The 17,999-nt window shown below is 38.3% G+C and overlaps 1 protein-coding gene and 1 long non-coding RNA gene across 2 annotated transcripts in view; one reads left to right on the forward strand and one right to left on the reverse strand.

Moving 5' to 3' along the window:
* Positions 1–17,999, forward strand: part of LOC114487099 (uncharacterized) — a 132,740-nt gene that overhangs the window by 47,300 nt on the left and 67,441 nt on the right. The window lies entirely within an intron of this gene.
* The window catches only part of SLC12A1 (solute carrier family 12 member 1), a 92,585-nt gene that overhangs the window by 19,820 nt on the left and 54,766 nt on the right, over positions 1–17,999 (reverse strand). The window contains exons 16-19 of the mRNA XM_024132919.2: positions 17,823–17,934; positions 10,771–10,911; positions 8,124–8,230; positions 4,028–4,110 (exon numbers count right to left, since the gene is read on the reverse strand). Of these exons, the coding sequence (XP_023988687.1) occupies positions 4,028–4,110; positions 8,124–8,230; positions 10,771–10,911; positions 17,823–17,934 (443 nt within the window). The remainder of the gene's footprint in view (positions 1–4,027; positions 4,111–8,123; positions 8,231–10,770; positions 10,912–17,822; positions 17,935–17,999) is intronic.

Raw genomic sequence — 17,999 nt, forward strand, 5'->3', positions numbered from 1 at the left:
TTCTCACGTTTTTAGATGGAAAAACAGTACAGCACAAAAGTCCAAAAAATTAAAGTTAAATGTAGAAGGTTAACAGAACAGGTTTCTTCATATTAGGTTCTCGTGATTGTTCTCAACATCATGCCTATCTTACCACAGTCAGGCAGCCTCTATGCTGCGTTTTTGAAGGAATAGCCTTGTTCCATTCCCATCTCTCGGATTTTACCACTGCTTCTCATTATGTAAGTCATTTCCTCTCTAGCTTTCCTTTTAGAAAGGTAGAATAGAGGCTTCAAACAGACATAGGTTTGAATATTAGCTCTACTAATTACTAGCACTGTGAATCTTAGGGAAGCCTCAATTTTATTAGCGGTAAAATGGGGACAATGATTGTATTTTCCTTATAGGGTAGTTGGGATGATAACTGTTACATGTGAACATGAAGCATAACACATGGCACATAATAAGTGCTCAAAAATTAGAGCTACTGTTGCTACAATGTATTAAGTTCTACTAGGAAGGAATATAAATGAATCATGAATACCATGTAGAATTAGTATCTCTGACCTGGAGATATAAAGGGTCCATGAAAAAGAAAAGGGGCATAAAAAAGGAAGGCCGAAGGCACCAAAGGTAACCTTTATATTGCAATTTTGCATAGGATGGATCAGGTAGTGGTTCTCCATCGTTTACAAGTGCTTGATTTCTAATTTCTTCTTCTTTCTCCTCTTTCCTTGCAAGAAAAGAATTGTTGCATCAAAAAATTCACCTAATTCACTCATGTTCCCTTCTGTTAGGATGGAGACAATCATGAAATGCCCAAATAGAATCTGAACCCATTAGGCACCTGCACTCTCAAATCACTTGCAGGCTTTTCCTTTCTGTGAACCTTATTCGGCAAAACCCTGGTCCTCTTTTTTTTTTTTTCCCGGTACGCGGGCCTCTCACTGTTGTGGCCTCTCCCGTTGCGGAGCGCAGGCTCCGGACGCGCAGGCTCAGCGGCCATGGCTCACGGGCCCAGCCGCTCCGCGACATGTGGGATCCTCCCGGACCTGGGCACGAACCCGTGTCCCCTGCATCAGCAGGCAGACTCCCAGCCACTGCGCCACCAGGGAAGCCCCCAACCCTGGTCCTCTTTACCCTGGAGACCAAGTGCCGCTAGAGAAAAAGCGGACAGCTAGCAAAATTGCTCCAATTACATAGAATTGAGACTATTGTGCATGATCTTCCTCAATTTACCACTCTTACAAATCCACATATCTCTTCATCAATCCTCCCCTCTTTACTCTAATTTTAGAAGATGAAGCATATTTCTTCTGTGTTAGGCCAACTCTTTCATTCATGCCCTTCCCTGGATTCTTCCTGTTCCTCCAAGATCTTACTGCATGGTCATCTCTTTCTTTACCCTCATCTTCAATCTCTCCTACTCTCTTGAGCCCATCTTTTTCAGCCTGGAGACAAGCCTTTCTCCCATTCTAAGGTCTGTAGGTCTCCCTGTAGTAACCCTCCTCAACCTCATTCCTCTCTTTAACTTCCAGACTTCTCATATGGTGGGCCACATCCACATTCTCTGCCTCATCGTCACATATTCTCTCCTTAACCTACTGCCTTCTGGATTCTGTCAACACTGCTCTACAGAAATTGTTCTAAGATTATCTGTGCCATGTCAGTTATATTTCATTAGCAATTTTACTGGTATTTTTTGCTGTATTTGACGATAATGATGATTCTCGTCATTCTGAGCACTCTGCTCCCAAGACTTCCATGACAACACAGACTCCTGGTTCCTTTACTTTTCTGGCCACTCCTTCCCTGCTCCTCCTTGGGGACCCTTTTCCTGTGCCTTGGGGCTCTTGACTATACACACTTTTGGGGTTATATTTTCCAGTGTCACAGTTTCAATTTTCACCTTAATTATGATGTCTCTTGTATTAATTTGGTGGGGCTGTCATAACACATACCATAGACTGGACAGAACACAACAAAAATTTATTTTCTTGCAGTTCTGGAGACTAGAAGTCCACTGTCAAGGTGTTGGCAGGGTTGGTTCCATTCTGAGGCCTCTCTCCTTGCTTTGTAGATGGCCATCTTCTCCCTTTGTCTTCACATGATCTTTCCTCTGTGCTTGTCTGTGTCCTGTCTCCTCTTTTCATAAGGACTCCATTCATATGGGATTAGGACCAAACCTACTGAACTCATTTTACCGTACTTACTTCTTTAAAGGCCCTGTCTCTAAATACAGTCACGTTCTGAGGTTAGGACCACAACATACGAATTCTGGAGGACACAGTTTGACCCAAAACATCTAAATCGACCTCTCCAGCTCAGATTTCTCCTTTAAGACCAGGACTGTCTAAATGCCTGTTGGACAATTCTGGTAGGATTTCCCACAGGATCTTGTTTAAAACTGAACCAGACATCTCTTCATTAAACCTGCTCTTCCTCTTGTGTTTCCCATTTCCATTGGTAGCACCACCGTTCATTGTCAGCCAGGGAATATTTTTTCACTCCTCCCTTTCCCATATCCCACACATCCTATCAAACCTAAAATGCTGCTCTTTGTACCTCCAAAGTACTCTGTCCTTTTTTCTCCATCCCCTGAGAGAGGCTGCTCTAGTCCAGGCTGTCACCTTCTCTGGCTTTGATTATTACAAAAATCTTTTTGATTTGTGTTTCTGTCTCTATTCTAGTCCTCTTCACATCTGTGCCTCATGTAAATGAAAGTATGAGCTCTAAAACTCAAATTTCACCATATTATTCCCTCACTTAAATCTCTTCAGCAGTTCCTCATGGTCTATAGAATATGGCCCACAATTTTTAATGTGACAAATGAGCCTTTTAAAATCAGGATCTTATATCAGCAGCTTCATATTTCACTATTGTCTGCTTCATACTTTTTTTTTTTTTTTAAAGGGGGCTTCCCGGACCAGGGCTGGAACCCGTGTCCCCTGCATTGGCAGGCGGATTCTTAACCTCTGCGCCACCAGGGAAGCCCCATACTTTTCACTTCAGTTACACGAATCTGCTTTCGGTTGCCCATATACCCCATTCCTCCATATTCCTGAGTCTTCACATCTTTGCTAATGCTCTCCTCTTTGCCAGGAATGCTTTTGCTCAAACTCTCATTTTTCTCTCTCCCAACATTGCCTGGCTAACTCCTATTCATCCACTAGATCTAAAATCAAAGGTAATTTCCTCCAGGAAGCCTTTTGTAGTTAAGTGCCCCTTTTCTCTTTCCCATAATACCCTATTATCACACTAACAGTACACCCATTTTCATCATGGGGCTGTGAGTGTCTTGAGATTACAGACTCTTATTAGTCTTAGTCTACCCAGTGCTGACATGTACACCATGCCTGGTACACAAGAGGTACCTTTTGTTTTAGTGTCATCTTGTCAGTGGACTCTATTGTGAAGTTTAGCTAAAGAGATAAGTAATGGATTAGAGTTCTATCTTAATATTTTAGGGACTCTTTAGGTGTGTCCTTCACTCCATACACGAGAGGATGTGTTTAAACTCTAAGACTAAACAAGTAGTATATGGAATCCTCTACAGGGAAAAAGCAGCATCACTAAACTGAATTAGCATTCCTGCCTCTGACTTAGATTGGTGATTCACAGCATGATACATTCAGGCTCATTTCCATCTTAGCTGCAAACCAGATCATAGACTCTTAAAATATATGGTTTTCTGAGGAAACAATCTTCATTTTCTGAAACATCTTGCAAAAATCAATTTGGCAGTTTACTTTACCAAAGGTATTTATTTTTAGTGATGCTAGCTTTGTGGTTTTGTGACGAGAAGAATAATTGATATCTGCCCTGAATTATTCTATATTTTTGGTTAGCAGGACAAAGGCCACTTGCATTAGCAATGAGGAAAACACGGGGAAAGTGTACACACCTCGTGTCAGCACAAGAACGTGAGCTGCACTGTTAGGGGTTTTGTCTGTATTGGGTACTGTGCTATCCCCAGAACCTAGAACAATGCCAGGCAGGGAGTAGGTGCTCAATGAATATTTATTGGTTAAATAAAGAAAATACATACCTTGCACCTGAAGAACCTGGGAGATGTCAAACCCTTGGCTGATTCTGACTATGACAACACCAATCTCAAAATCAAACGCATCACTGAAAGTGGAAGCAAAATGGTTAGTGATTTAAATGACTCCTTTAATCCTCAAGATTTGGACTAATACTTAACTTGCTTCTAGGATTTTAATGTAATTAAACTCCAAAAATTCACTTTCAAACATAGCCAGGAGCTGATAGCCTTTTCTGTTTGTTTTCCCTTGATGTCTTTTAAAAATGTATTTTGAGTAAAGGTAACTAACTCTTATTCAAACAATACTATCAACTAGAATTTTGATTAAGATTAGAATTTTGATTATTTAAAATACTTGATTGTTTTCTAATGTAAACAAAACAATTGCTGAAATATTTAGAACAGAAGTTTCAAGGCTGCAAAGAGCCTTTGAAATTATCAGTCAAACCTCTTACCCATTGAGGAGGAATCCTACAACATTTTGGACATCAAGTTCCCAGTTAAAAATGTCTCCAGTTCCTCTAGGGAACTTTTATCATTAACTTTGGAGAGACCATTTGAAGCAACACTTTTTCATGGCAACTCTATCCTGTTGAAATTGGCAGTTGTGCCTTCTCTAAACTCAACCCAATGGAATTAGATTATCTAGAAGGGAAAGAAAGCCTTGCTCTTTTAACTGTGTTCTCGCAGAACATTTTTTCTTTGCCCTTAAATATTGGGCAAATTGATTAGTACTTTGAGTTCATTTGAAATATTCTCCTTGGGAGTTCCTTTGTTCAATCGTTTATGGATTGAATGAAGCCCAAGGAACCTTTCCGTTCAGTTGTCCTTCCCCAGAAACAATGCAGTTTGTGATTGTCTCACGATATGCAAACAAGTCTCTAGCCAAAGTAAACCTGAATTTTCAAATAGTGGTATAAATAAGTTGAGTATAATATGAATATCCATTCAAAATTGGAACCGTAAGTGAACTTCACTTAAAAAAAATAGATCCATTCTAGCAAAAGTGCCACAAGGTAAATTTCTGATAAATCTTGTTTGAGGTGTCCTTGATTATAAAAAGTAGACAGTGTGTTCCACAAAAAATATCTGGATTCTGCGTTAGGCAGAATAATGGTGGATCCCCAAAGGCATCCACATTCTAATCCCTAGAACCTATGAATATGTTACTTTACATGGCAAAAAGGACTTTGCAGGTGTGATTAGATTAAGGACCATGAGATGGGGAGACTATCCTGGATAATGTGGGTGGGCCCGGTGTAATCACAAGAGTCCTTAAAAGTGAAATTGGGAGGCAGAAGAGGAGGTCAGAATAATGTGGTATGAGAGGGACTTGACCCATCAGGAGCTTTGCAGATGGAGGCAGGGGCCATGAGCAGTGGGCAGCCTCTAGAACTTAGAAAAGGCAAGCCCAGGAATTCTCTCCTAGAGCCTCCAGAAGGGAAAACAGCTCAGCCCACACCTTGATTCCAGCTCAGGAAGTTAGTGTCTGAGCTTTTTTTTAAAATTGAAGTATAGTTGATTTACAATGTTTTATTTGTTTCTGGTGTATTTTCCATTATTTTATTAGAGGTTTATTAGAGGATATTGAATATAGTTCCCTGTGCTATCCAGTAGGACCTTGTTGTTTATCTATTTTATAAACAGTAGTTTGTATCTACTAGTACCAAAATCCTAATTTATCCCTCCTTCACCCCCTTTCCCCTTTGGTAAACCTATGTTTGTTTTCTAAGTCCATGAGTCTGTCTGTTTTGTAAATACATTCATTTGTATCATATTTTAGATTCCACATATAAGTGATGTCATATGGTATTTGTCTTTCTCTTTCTGAGTCTCAGACTTTTAACCTATGTATTTGTAAGCTAACACATTTGTGTTGTTTTAAGTCATTAAGTTTGAGGTAATTTTTTATGGCAGCCCATGGAAACTAATACAATTATTTTAATTAAAATTAAACCATACTTCAGAATATTACAGAAATTTAAAATCTTTTAGTCAAAGAAAAATGGTAAAATATTGTACTATTGTAGTGATACCCCTTTATGTTAATAATAATACTGTGCTTTACATCATAAAACAGAACAGAACGAAAAAGTTAGAAAGGAAAATACAACATGGATGTCTGATTGTCAGCCTTCTGTATTGACCCCAGTGCTGTCGTAATAAAGTCATTTAACTTCACCAAACCAGCTAAGTTTTATACTATTACAAATTTGATCCACCTTAACACTGAACTTTATTACCAAGAAGACCAATCATTAATTTGGTATAAAAGCCCGAAATCTCCTCAGCTTGATATTACTGGGTTTGATTATTTTGGTCCTTTGAATTTTTAGAATGTTTTGGATGGTAGGGAGTTTGGAAGATGAACTCAGATAATTTTGTATCAACTGATGGACTCTTTGAAGATTCACACACTTCTTCCTATTTGCTCCACCCTCTTTTGTTCCCAAAGGTGAGGGCAACATTTTACTGAGGAATCTGGATGACAGTGTGGATCTAAAATCCATTTCTAAGAATGTCTAGTCAGCAACTGACTGTGATTTAAAATATATCAAAACGCTGTTTGCTAAGCCTGGCAGAATTCTGTCCCTGATCACCTGGGTTGGCCTTAACCTGCTGAACTTCGAGCAGCAGCGGGAAGTTCAGGTACCAGCACGCGGCACCCACAGCCTTTCTATGTTTAGGGAACACAATTCAGGAGGACACATGTAATACGCAGGTTCCCCAGGTTAAGAGGACTGTTAAGTGGATGTTTGTTTGGTCAGTAATGCATATAATTTCAGAAGATGAAAATTATTTTCTTAATGCTTCTTTCTAATCGGACTAATATTAGAATACTTTTGTTATGTTCCCTAAATCTCCCCCCAGTTGTGGTAAATGTGATGCTCATTCTAGCAGGGGCCGGAGGACAGATCCTAGTGTAAGGAGCACTGTGTATATGCTTGCTTGGCAGGGATGAGGATTTCTTTCCTGTGTATTATGGACTTCTAAGTGCGGCCAGACCTCTCAGCATGTGCTCCACCCTGTGGTATGAAATCAGAGCGAAGTCAGAACCCAGACAGAGGAAATCTTTTCCATTTTCAGAGCTGTTGACACAAAAGACGGCTATTAGGGGTAGCTAACATTGCCCCCCTTGAGACAAAGCTGGTTAAGTATGTTCAAGCCTGGAAGAAAGGCTCAATTTTCTAGAATGGTCACTGAGGACACCCTGAGCTTCTCTGTATGTGTAGAATTTGTTTTCTCTTTACTCAAAAGAAGGAACCAAGCCAGGTAATACTCTCTGTATATATATGTATGAAGGAACCAAGCCAGGTAATACTCTCTGTATATATATGTATATATATACTTTTGGAGGTCACACAGCATTGGGATCATTAGTTTAAACTTTGAATTCAGTTGGTCCTGGGTCAGAATTCCAGCTTTGTCACTTATAAAACTGTCATTTTCTGCATTGTCTCTACTTTAAAAATGGGAACAGTACTTCCCATTTGAAGTACTTACTTCAAACGCTTCTTGTGAGAATTAATTAATGTCCTTCACGTTAAGGACATTAGCCTGGCACCGGCTAGTCTTTTAAGGATTATCATTATTATCCCTTTCCCAAGACTTCTTCAATTTTTAGATATTAGATGTCACATACCTTTTAAAACTCACTTTTTGTCTATAAACCAACACTGCTACATCAGCAAAGGGAGAGCTGAGGCTCTGGGGTAGTGAACTTATTATCCAAGGCTCAGGATAAGACAATGACTGAATTGAGCACACCAGTCAACCAAAGATCCAAGTGTTTTGAAAGAACAATTCCTTCCTTACCTAGCTGTCCTTTGCTTTTGCTCTTATAAATAGGTTTTAAGATTGAAACTCTTAATAGTTACCTTTTTCTTTGACACCAAATTTCCCCAACCCTGCCTCCTCTGATGCTATGATTCCCTCAAGTTCTATTATATTGGCAGTGTTTTCTCACTTTGGTAAAGAATTCAGAGTACCAGGGGAATGTCTTCTTCTCAGGCAGTTTTTTCTGTACAACAGTGTCAGTTATGTACTGCCGTGGTTAGTGCTATATAAACAAGAGCACGTCTTGAAAGCCATCACTTACTGTATGATTCCCACGTAGTTTTCAATCTCTGTCAGGGGAGCCTTCCTCCAGTTTTTTTTATATCCAATCACCAGAGTGTTTGGTTTCATTCTTCCTAAGCCTGAGGCCTAAACAGAGGAGATAAACACATGGGCAATCCTTACCAGGCCAGAAAACTACCACTGCAAATGAAAAATAATGTCCAAAAGAGCACTGAAGTAATGTTCTGAAGATTCTGAAGATTAGATTACATTTTAGTGCATGTCCTTCCTTCATGCCTGTACTCAAGCATAAAATAAAAAGATTAGTTCTAAATCATCTCAGCCATAAATGGATTTTAGATGACAGAAATGAAGCTTTTCTAAATTAGCAGTCATTTTCATTTCTTCTGATACACTCATTAAAATGGTTCAATAATTTAAAATCAAGTGAGGGTCGGCTTATCTGTTGGCATGCGTGTTGTAACTTAGTGGTTCAAAGCTCATTTCCGCCTGCTATATCCATAATGTCATTAGCAATAATATCCATGTTTGGAAAATTTTTATATAGAAGGATTGCTGAAACTTCTACTTACATTATTTATTGAAGAATAACTGAACTATGTTTGCAGGACCTAAATCTCTTAAGTGACAGTATCATGAATAGCCATCTTCCATATCAGAAGTTTCATTCCCCCCATTAGATGACAGAATACGGCTTCCAGTTAATTAAATTTAATCCGGCAATATTACTGAGCACCTGTTAATTGCAAAGTGCTGTGTTAGGTGCTGTGAGAGAGTAGTGAGGCATATTCTTTGGCCTGAAGGAGCTTAGAATAATGTTGAGGTGATGAGATATATAATAATTATAATTCAAGTGCAAATGCAGTAGGAAATCATATGGAAGCATAAAGGAAGAAAATTTGAATTCCAGCTAAGGATTCATGAATGGTTTCATGGGAGAGGTGGCATTTGTTCTGGATCTTGCAGGTTTGTTAGATGTTGCCAAGTAAAGGTAAGGAGAGCAGTGGAAGTGAAGGAAGGATATTCTGTAATTTCTGTAATTTTGGATAACCCAAAATTATGGGTTATGGGAAGAGTGAAACGAATGATCAGAGGGGGGTATTTTAGAGGGGACAGTAGCAAGTGGAAAGAGATAGGCATTAATGGAGGAGGTTTCCTGAAATAAACTTTGCCTCCACCACATTTGGTGTATTGCCCTTAGAAATGTACAGGTAGCAGAACAGCCCCTTAGAGCTGTCATCTGGCCCCTGGCAGATACACGGCAGTATGGATGTAGCCTTTTCCATGACTACAATTTGGGGATGTGGTCATTCATACCATAATTTCTTTATCAAAATGCTGTAGCTGTCAGTGCTTCCCTTTAATGCCACTCTGTCCTGCCCTTTTTGTCATGACCCCTCTGTACTCCACCATTTTTCTTTGAAGAAAGTCAGGTGAACAAGCTTTATGCACTGTCGAAATTTTTTACAATTTCTTCTGGATTAGCATATGAATTGTTTTCCATACCAATGTCCTTTCACTCCCTCTTCTTATTTTGTGTCTGTCCTCTCATTCCTAGTTGAAATTTATTATTTTACTAATCTTACATGATAATTTTACATTAAATGTGTAGCCTTCCCAACGTATTTAACCAAAGAGCTACTGAAAAGTAACTCACTACTGAAAGAAAAATCAGCATCTTGCAATGACACCTCTTTCTGTGGTTTATCAAATTAAAAACAGATGAAAAGAGACTCATGGGGGTACTAGATCTTTCAGAAATGGTTTCTCTGCAGACAGAAATGCGTCAAATACTCTTACTCTCCAAAATATTACAATTTGATCAACATGTTTTCTTTCTTGCCTGTATAAGCCATCAGTTACCTGGAAGCAATCCTGAATTTTGACACTCTTGTAGGTGGCAGTTCTAAAAGCTAAATACATCATTTAGTACATGTAAAATCAGGTTTTTCCAACCATACTAAAGCCCAAACTATTAGAAAGCCAAGCCCTATAATTCTGAGTTTCTCGTGGATTGTTTTCGGATTCCCTGGCACTCTACATTATGAAAATCAGCACTAGGGAAAGACTATATATTTATTATAGAAGGTGAGGAAAAAGGAAAGAATAAGGGAGAAAAGATGGAAGGACTGTGGGCTTTAGTGTTGAACCACAGATACTATTACATTTTATTTAACATTCTGGAAATAATTTAGGAGGAGAGGGAGATTTTATGCCCAGAATCACCAGGAATTTATTTAGTCCAGTCTTGCAGCTGCCCTCACACCATTTGCAAAAGAAAAAAGGAAAAGAATGCCTGACTTGAGCATTGCTATATTCAGTAGGAGATGTAAAAATAGTTTGAAGTTTTAATAGGATCTTGAATGTCGTCAACGATCAGAACAAATTTGCATTTCAATAAGTATGGGGACAGAGTATATGCTGTTGGCCAAAGGCAACCTCATTTTCCATTTCCAGTGAATCACTCATAGTTCATTGTAATAGAACCTCTCTGCTTCTGTTTTAGCTTTGCCTATCCCCAGGAATTCAAAATGAATTCCTTAACCATCTGCATTGATCTCTGATGCTAGTCTGCCTAACTGGAGCCATTCCGTTTGGGAGCTTCATTAAAACGGAGTGCTAATTGTCTTTTGCCTCTGTACTCATTCCCTCAATGCCAGCCTTACCTGAAGGAGACTTCGGACACCATCCCTGAAACAATCTGCTGCCACTGCTGCATAAAAAGCCTTGATTTTGTTTTTTATAAGCCAGGCCTGCTTTTTTGCCATGCCACTGTTCATCTCTTTAACACACAGCTTGCGCGGTCCCTGTACGACAATCAAATATTGGTTAGAAGCCCTGCTATTATACATCACACTGCTGTTTTCTAAAGGACAAAAATAGCCAGCAATGCCCCATTGAGTTAAGATATGGGAAAGAGGGGAAAACACCTCACTAAACAGGATTCACAGAAATTCAACCTTCTGGAGAGGACCTGGGTTGCTCACATTTTTCAATTTCCATTCAGAATGTCTAGATGTATTAGCACCTACTTAATTAACTGCCTCATGTCGAAAGAAAGAGCTGAGGGCATCATGGCACATGAGAAAAATACTGAAAATGTGATTGAAGAAGTTCAGGATAAATTCACAATCAACCTGCAACTCAATAGCAAGAGCCACATTTAGGAACACCAAGGAAATCTCAGCTAGAGCCCAGTTTCAAGAAATGAGACAGCACTCTTGGGAGCCAAAATATGGTGAGTTGCAAATCCTGGCAGGAACTACCACATCTTGACAATTCTATTAGGCCCATTCATTGCTTTTTGTGTATGGTGAAGACACCTTTGTACCACTTTTCCCTGTGTAATGTTGACATACTCCTATCTGAGTTAACATTTCCCACTACTCAATGAAGTCGGTGGGATTAGAAATTCACATACCTATGGCATAGGAAGAACAGATTAAGAGAGAAGGAGGCAGGTGTTGCGGTGGTAGATGAAGCATTTTATAATTTAAAGATTTGAGTTCTGGAAGCTCATTTTAATTAAAATTTCTGTTCCTCTTTCTCCTTCCTTAAATGTCCAAGCTAGCGCTCTTCTTTGCATGTTTCACATCAATCCCAAAGGTATTTCTGATTATCTACCATGTGCCTGACACAGGTACAAATCTACTATTTTCCTGGAAAATTCTTTCAATTCGTAGAGAGATTTGGTCTTTTATTGAATTGTCTTAGATCTCTTACTAACCACCTCAGATCTTGGTAAAAGGCAGTGAGCAGGACTGGAATATGGGGTTTGAGGTTCTGCATTTCTAACAGACGCCCAGATGCCACAGATGCTGCTCGTCCTCAGATCATGCTTGGAGTTGTAGTCTTAGAGAGTCTTGGATTGGAGAGAAGGGGCGTGGCGTGTATGAAAAAGATATCAGGTTTTGTGGTCAGACAGAACTGGGTTCTAAGTTTGGCCACTTTGGAGGTAGTTAATGATGTCTGAGCTTTGATAAGTTATTCTGGAAACAGGGATCAAATAGCTATCCTGCAAGGTCATCTCAAGCAGTCATGATAAACTACCTAGTATGATGTCTGGAATATAGTAAGTGCTCATCCAAAGCTGATTTTTATTATAATAAAAGAGTGCTCACAATCTTGTTGAAGTCCCAGACCTTATTCCACCACTGTGTCTGTTCTACAACAGAGCTGAAAGAGTGCTCAACTGGGAGCTAGAGTGTAGGGTTTAGATCTGGCTCTTGGCACTGTCTAGCTGATACCCTGGGTATGCCATCTGTTTTCTCTCAATGTGGGCTCTACATTTATAAGAATAAGAAAATTGTCTAGGCCATCACTGTCCAGTATGATTAGCCCTTTTGCACATGTTGATATTGAGCATTTGAAATGTGGCTAGTCCATACAGAGAGGTACTGGAAATGTAAAACAAAAACTGGACTTTGAAGCCTTAGTATGAGAAAAAAGAATGTAAAATATCTCATTAATACTTTTATACTGATTGTATATTGAAATGATAATAATCTGGATGCATTGCATTTACCTGTTTCTTTTTACTTTTTTTAATTGGCTGCTGGAAAATTTTAAATTACATTTGTGGCACATATTATATGTCTGTTATACAACACTAGTATTCTCTGGGGTCACTTCCATTTTAACATTCTATTTAAATTGGGTTGGATTCTTTTTTGTACTTATTTTTACCAGAATATTTTCTAGAACTTACCAACATATCAAAACAGTTTGGATAACTTACATTACAGTTAAAAAATAAGAACCTCCAATGAAGATGGAGAAGGTAAAGGCATAGGAAGGATAGTTATTAAACCAGAAGACCTAGCCTGAGGAAACATATGTCATTATAGATCAGATTTTGCTCAGGGTTCTAACTGTCAATGCATTTCAACCACTAGTCCTTCTTGGTCATCCTAGACACCATCAATTGCAAAAGAAAGAAGAAATATTTTATTCAACAAAGCTGAATGGTTAACAACAGCCATGACATGGAAGAATAACCAACAGCTAGGAAAGGTATCAGACTATGAGTATATTGAGTTGTACCACAATGACTTAGAACCCCTGGGGAAACTGGCATGTATTTAAATAAATATAGTCTAATATATATCTATTAGTATTACAAAAATCCAAATTACACATTAATTGTGACAGAGATTTATTTTAATGCCTAAATTTGCCATATTGAGAAGTCATAAAAATATTTCATGTAGAATCTCTCCTGGCTAAAAACAATTATAGTATCCTTGTAGCACGCTTATTAATGTGAGGCAAGGCTACAATACAAATGTAGTATGGGAAAAGCTAACAGAAAGGGAAGACACACTGGAATATAATTATTCAACATTCAAATACGTCATAGTCACAAAAATGAATTTAACCCCCAATTCAAATATTAGAGATTAGCTCAGTTAGTATCCAAAATATGAGTATATAAATTAATTCAGGATTTGAACAAAGAAGCTCTAAAAGTTTTGTATATATTATAACTTTGACATTGATTGAGAAAGGGGTACAGGAATTCTAATTATTTAGTCTGGAGAAGAAACTGATGTGACACTACTTCAAATAAATGAATATTATGAAAAAGAATTTGCAAAGGATTTCCAGTATTATTGGGATCAAATAGAGGAATTTGGGCCAAATGCAGTGTTCCTTCCAGCTCTTATATTTTAAAACATTAAGAGGCTTATTGCTCTGTCTTTGCCTTCCTTGCCTCTCTGGTTGGAACTGTGGGAAAGAAAATTTTTCCTTTTCCGATTTGGTGCATATTTCATCTCACCATGCATCCTAGTGCCCAGTCATAGGTCACTTCATTCTTCCCGTGTTTTGTCATGTCATTATTTTATTAACATCATGACAGAGACTTAATGACTGTAAAAGAATAAATTCATCTAAAAAAAGCATTTTCTTCTAGATGGAGGTGAAAGTTGAGATTAAAAGAAGGATGACAATAGAAAAAAAATGGGAAATTTTAATTTTCCCTGGGTTATCTATGCTTGAACTGCCCTCCATAAGCCGTAGAGTTAAAAGTTGGTTGTCTTACCTGAATTTTCTAATTTTCTTAAGAGATTCTTTGAATTCAAAGAGAGTTTTAGGTTTTATTAAGATATTTTGTAAATGTTCCAAAAAAGAGAGAGAGAGAGAGAGAGAAAGGGTAACAGGGTGATATCTTGTTAAAAGGGAATCTATATGAGGAAGCTGGTCAAAAGTTATTCCTTTTCTTCTTTACAGTGAGAGGGGAGAACAGGACAATCAAGGTTTAAAGAATATTAATGAGTAGGAAAACATTAATCAAAATAGATCTACATCTTGGCACACATAGGTGAAATGACTAGAAGAAAATCAATCAAACTCAGATAACATTGCCTTTGGAGACAGAGAGATCCCTGGGGCTGAGCAGCTATAAAGGGGACTTTAGCTTGATGTGCAATGGTTTATTTCATTTAAAAAGTGAGTGGAAGCATCTAAGAAAAAATGCTAACTGTTGTTAATTAGGAGAAGTAGAAAATGGGTGTTGTTTTATTGACTATAGTTTTCTCATATGAAATTGCCAATATTCAACAGCTTTTGACATCCAAAAATGTAAATTTCACATGATTCAACCTAATATTTTTCTTAACGCTTCAAAATAAAAAATAAAAGCAACCTAAAAAAAAATCTTTAATTTTCAGCCAATACAACACAATGTATTTAATAAAAGATGCCACTGTAAACTTGAAAGCCTTTTTCAGTTTTAAGACAAAATTTAGAAAGGAAGTAAGTGTTGCATTTTCTGGCAATAATGACTTTATCTGATTGGCATTTTAAATCCCAGATCAATTGGGCCACCTTTCCATCTTTAAAGTATATTTGTTTTAATAAAAAAAAAAAAAAAAAAAGAGCCTTCCTTTAAATGCAAAACTGAGAAGTATATGAGTGAGTGACTGCTGAAGCACGATGCCTTTTCACTTGATGAGCTGACAGTGTAATATTTTTAGAACTGAATATAGTATACCCAGAGAATTAAGGGTACATAAGTCCAAACTAAGTAATCTGCAATGATTGGTTTTACTATCTCTCCAGCTACTATGAATAAGTGAGGAAGCTAACTGACAAAGAAAGGCAGTGTTTTTTAAGCCACGGTACATAGGGTAGAATTGGTGGAGATCACAACCCTTGACTTAATATTTGCCTGTTGCTGAACCCACTGAACTTGGTTATGCTCAGAAATATGAGGGGATGCTAGAAGATGGAATCCTACTCCTAGTCTTCATATGGTGAGAGGAGTGAGGCACACAAGAAAAAGAAAATTACCAGTAACAACTAAAATTAATTGAGCATTTACTATTTGACAGACTCTGAGCTGACTACTAGAAAGCTTATCTTACAGATTTCTCACAACTCTGTAACAAACGTAGGTGCTATCATCATCATATCATCATCATCATCATCATTATCATGCCCATTTTATATATACCTGAGAAAATTGAGGCATAGGGAGACTAAATTATGGGCCCGAGGGACTCATAGCTAATAGGTGGCAAAACAGTGATTCAGAACTTGACTGTGTGTCTCAAAAGTCCATGAGCATGAGCTTCCTAGAGTTAAAAATTAAATTGTTATCTCTCAACATCATTGTTACCATTTAACCTTTGCCACAAGGTTGGCCTAATCACCAACCACTATGCTTTTGGGAAAAAAAATTTAATGGTAGGTCAACTTCCGCTACATCCCCTTCCATCTGTTTCTTTGCAAAGATGATTGACAACTGAGCATGGAGTTGAAAAATGCTGACAGCATCTGCAACCCCAGGAGCTCACAGAGAGTAGCTAACTGGAAAGTCATTAACTGATACAGTAACTATTTTCTCTCCGCAAGAGAACCTCAGCACCTGGGAGCAAGGCTCTTGGGCCTTACTCAGAGGGTCCAGCAACAGTGATGTATAAAGTGGTCCAATATACATGTCAAACAACCAGGGCCATTAGAGATACAGACCTAAGTACCTATTTCACATGAAATGATATTTCAGAATCATACTGTTTTATTATAGTTAAAGCAGCCAAGGGTTAATTTAAAGTAATATCTCTATAAAAAGACCTTTCTCCCTTGCTAATATATGACTGTTTATACTTCAAGTTCATTTCTCCTGTCCTAAAGATATTTTATTGCCTGCTAAACTAAGTTTTCTCTAAATTGCTAGAGAAGAAAAACCCCCCAAACTGCTTATTCCATCAAAACTGGCTCCTGTATTTTATTGGCCAAAATGAAATCCACTAATCCAGGGCACCAAAGATGAGAGAAGCGTGCTTGATAAGATTTTTAAAAATCCTCTAGAGTCACTGTTGGTCATTACTTAACCTGTCAATCTTATGTAGTCAGTAGGATTCCCTCTACCCCCTACGGGATTATTACATTGAGTTATATTGTTTGAGTTACTATCATATAAGCACTTAGAGGAAAGAGAATATGACCAGCTTGCTTCATATTGTATTTAGAGTATTGCCAAGTGTAAAAAGATGCTTAAGTGCTGGTCATGATGACATGTGGTGAATTAACCCCTGCATCATTGCACAGTCGGCTGGCCCCAGGGTTACGCAGCTTCCTGACAGCCCTATTCCCCGGCAGGTATTGGAAGTTTAGGGAGTGGTATCTGATTCTAACAGCACTCTCAGGGATACAAGTCTGCTAAGGCTTTCTCCTCATGCTGTAATACAGAGCACAATTGGGTGACTTGGACCAATATGCTGGCTCTGCCACTTTCTTGTCATGTGACCCTGTGCATAATTTAATTTTCCTGAATCTCGCTTTTCTAATCAGTATAGTGAGAACAGGGCTTCTTTTCCTCTCTGCCTCACTAGACTGTTATGTAGATTGAAATAAGAAAAACTGTAGGAAAATACTTTGAAGAATAGGTAAGTACGATAATAATACACTGGCACTGTTGAGGATTTTGAGTGGTATGTGTGCATGAGAGAGAAACAGGGAGACACATACACACAGACAGAGAGCACGTGAGAGCACACTGCGAATACAAGTAGAAGTAGCTGGTTTGGAGAATTTAGACTTATTATTTTGTTATAATTTTAATGTTTTCTCCTCACTTTATAGATTGGTGATTGGTCAATAATTATGTTTAAATGTTTAGCATCTACTTTGAATACCTCCTGGGAAAACCACGAATAAGTTATCATTAGTCTACCACATACTTCCTGAACAAAAATGGAACTCATTCAGCTCTGAATATTTATCGAAGGCATGGAAAACTTGGTTTAACTCCCTAGATATCTGTAGTGTCATCAAGTTTATCCAAATATTTCATCTAAATTCTACATGCTTTCATTTAAGGCCATTCCGTCTGGCTCTCTCCTCATCAGTTAATCTATATAATAGTGCTCTCTGGCTCATTCTATGCTTTCATATTTCTGGGGACAGTTATCACCCCAAATATTTTCATTTTATTTCTGAGCCAATTCTCTTTTTCTTAACTCAAAGGCCATCATTTAGAAATATTTATCACTTTTGGTTGGTCTCTTGTGAAATCTGAAACACATTTTATCCACTCATTTAAATTCAGGATCATGGGCCCTTGCTAGTCCTTGCTATATGGATCAAGGAAAAGCGTCCTTGTCCAAACTGCCTTGCCATTCTCCTATCACTGTGTGTACCTGTTAGGGTCATCTGAAAGAACACAAGTGAGCAGGGAGGAAAAAGCACCTTCAGGGGATGAAGTGGCTCTTACCACAAAGACTTCACAGCAGATGCAAAGGCCACTGTTCTTGGTAAAGGCGTGAGTTATATCCAAGAGAGCAGGTCTTGTCATGGGTCCCCCTGTTAAGACAATGCACTGGGGCCTGGAAGTGGAGAAGAGAAGATGTGAGAACTGGCCATGGCAAGAAGCCTGTGAGCCCAGAACCAC

Source organism: Physeter macrocephalus, chromosome 11 (genome assembly GCF_002837175.3).
Source record: "Physeter macrocephalus isolate SW-GA chromosome 11, ASM283717v5, whole genome shotgun sequence".
Lineage (NCBI taxonomy): Eukaryota > Metazoa > Chordata > Mammalia > Artiodactyla > Physeteridae > Physeter > Physeter macrocephalus.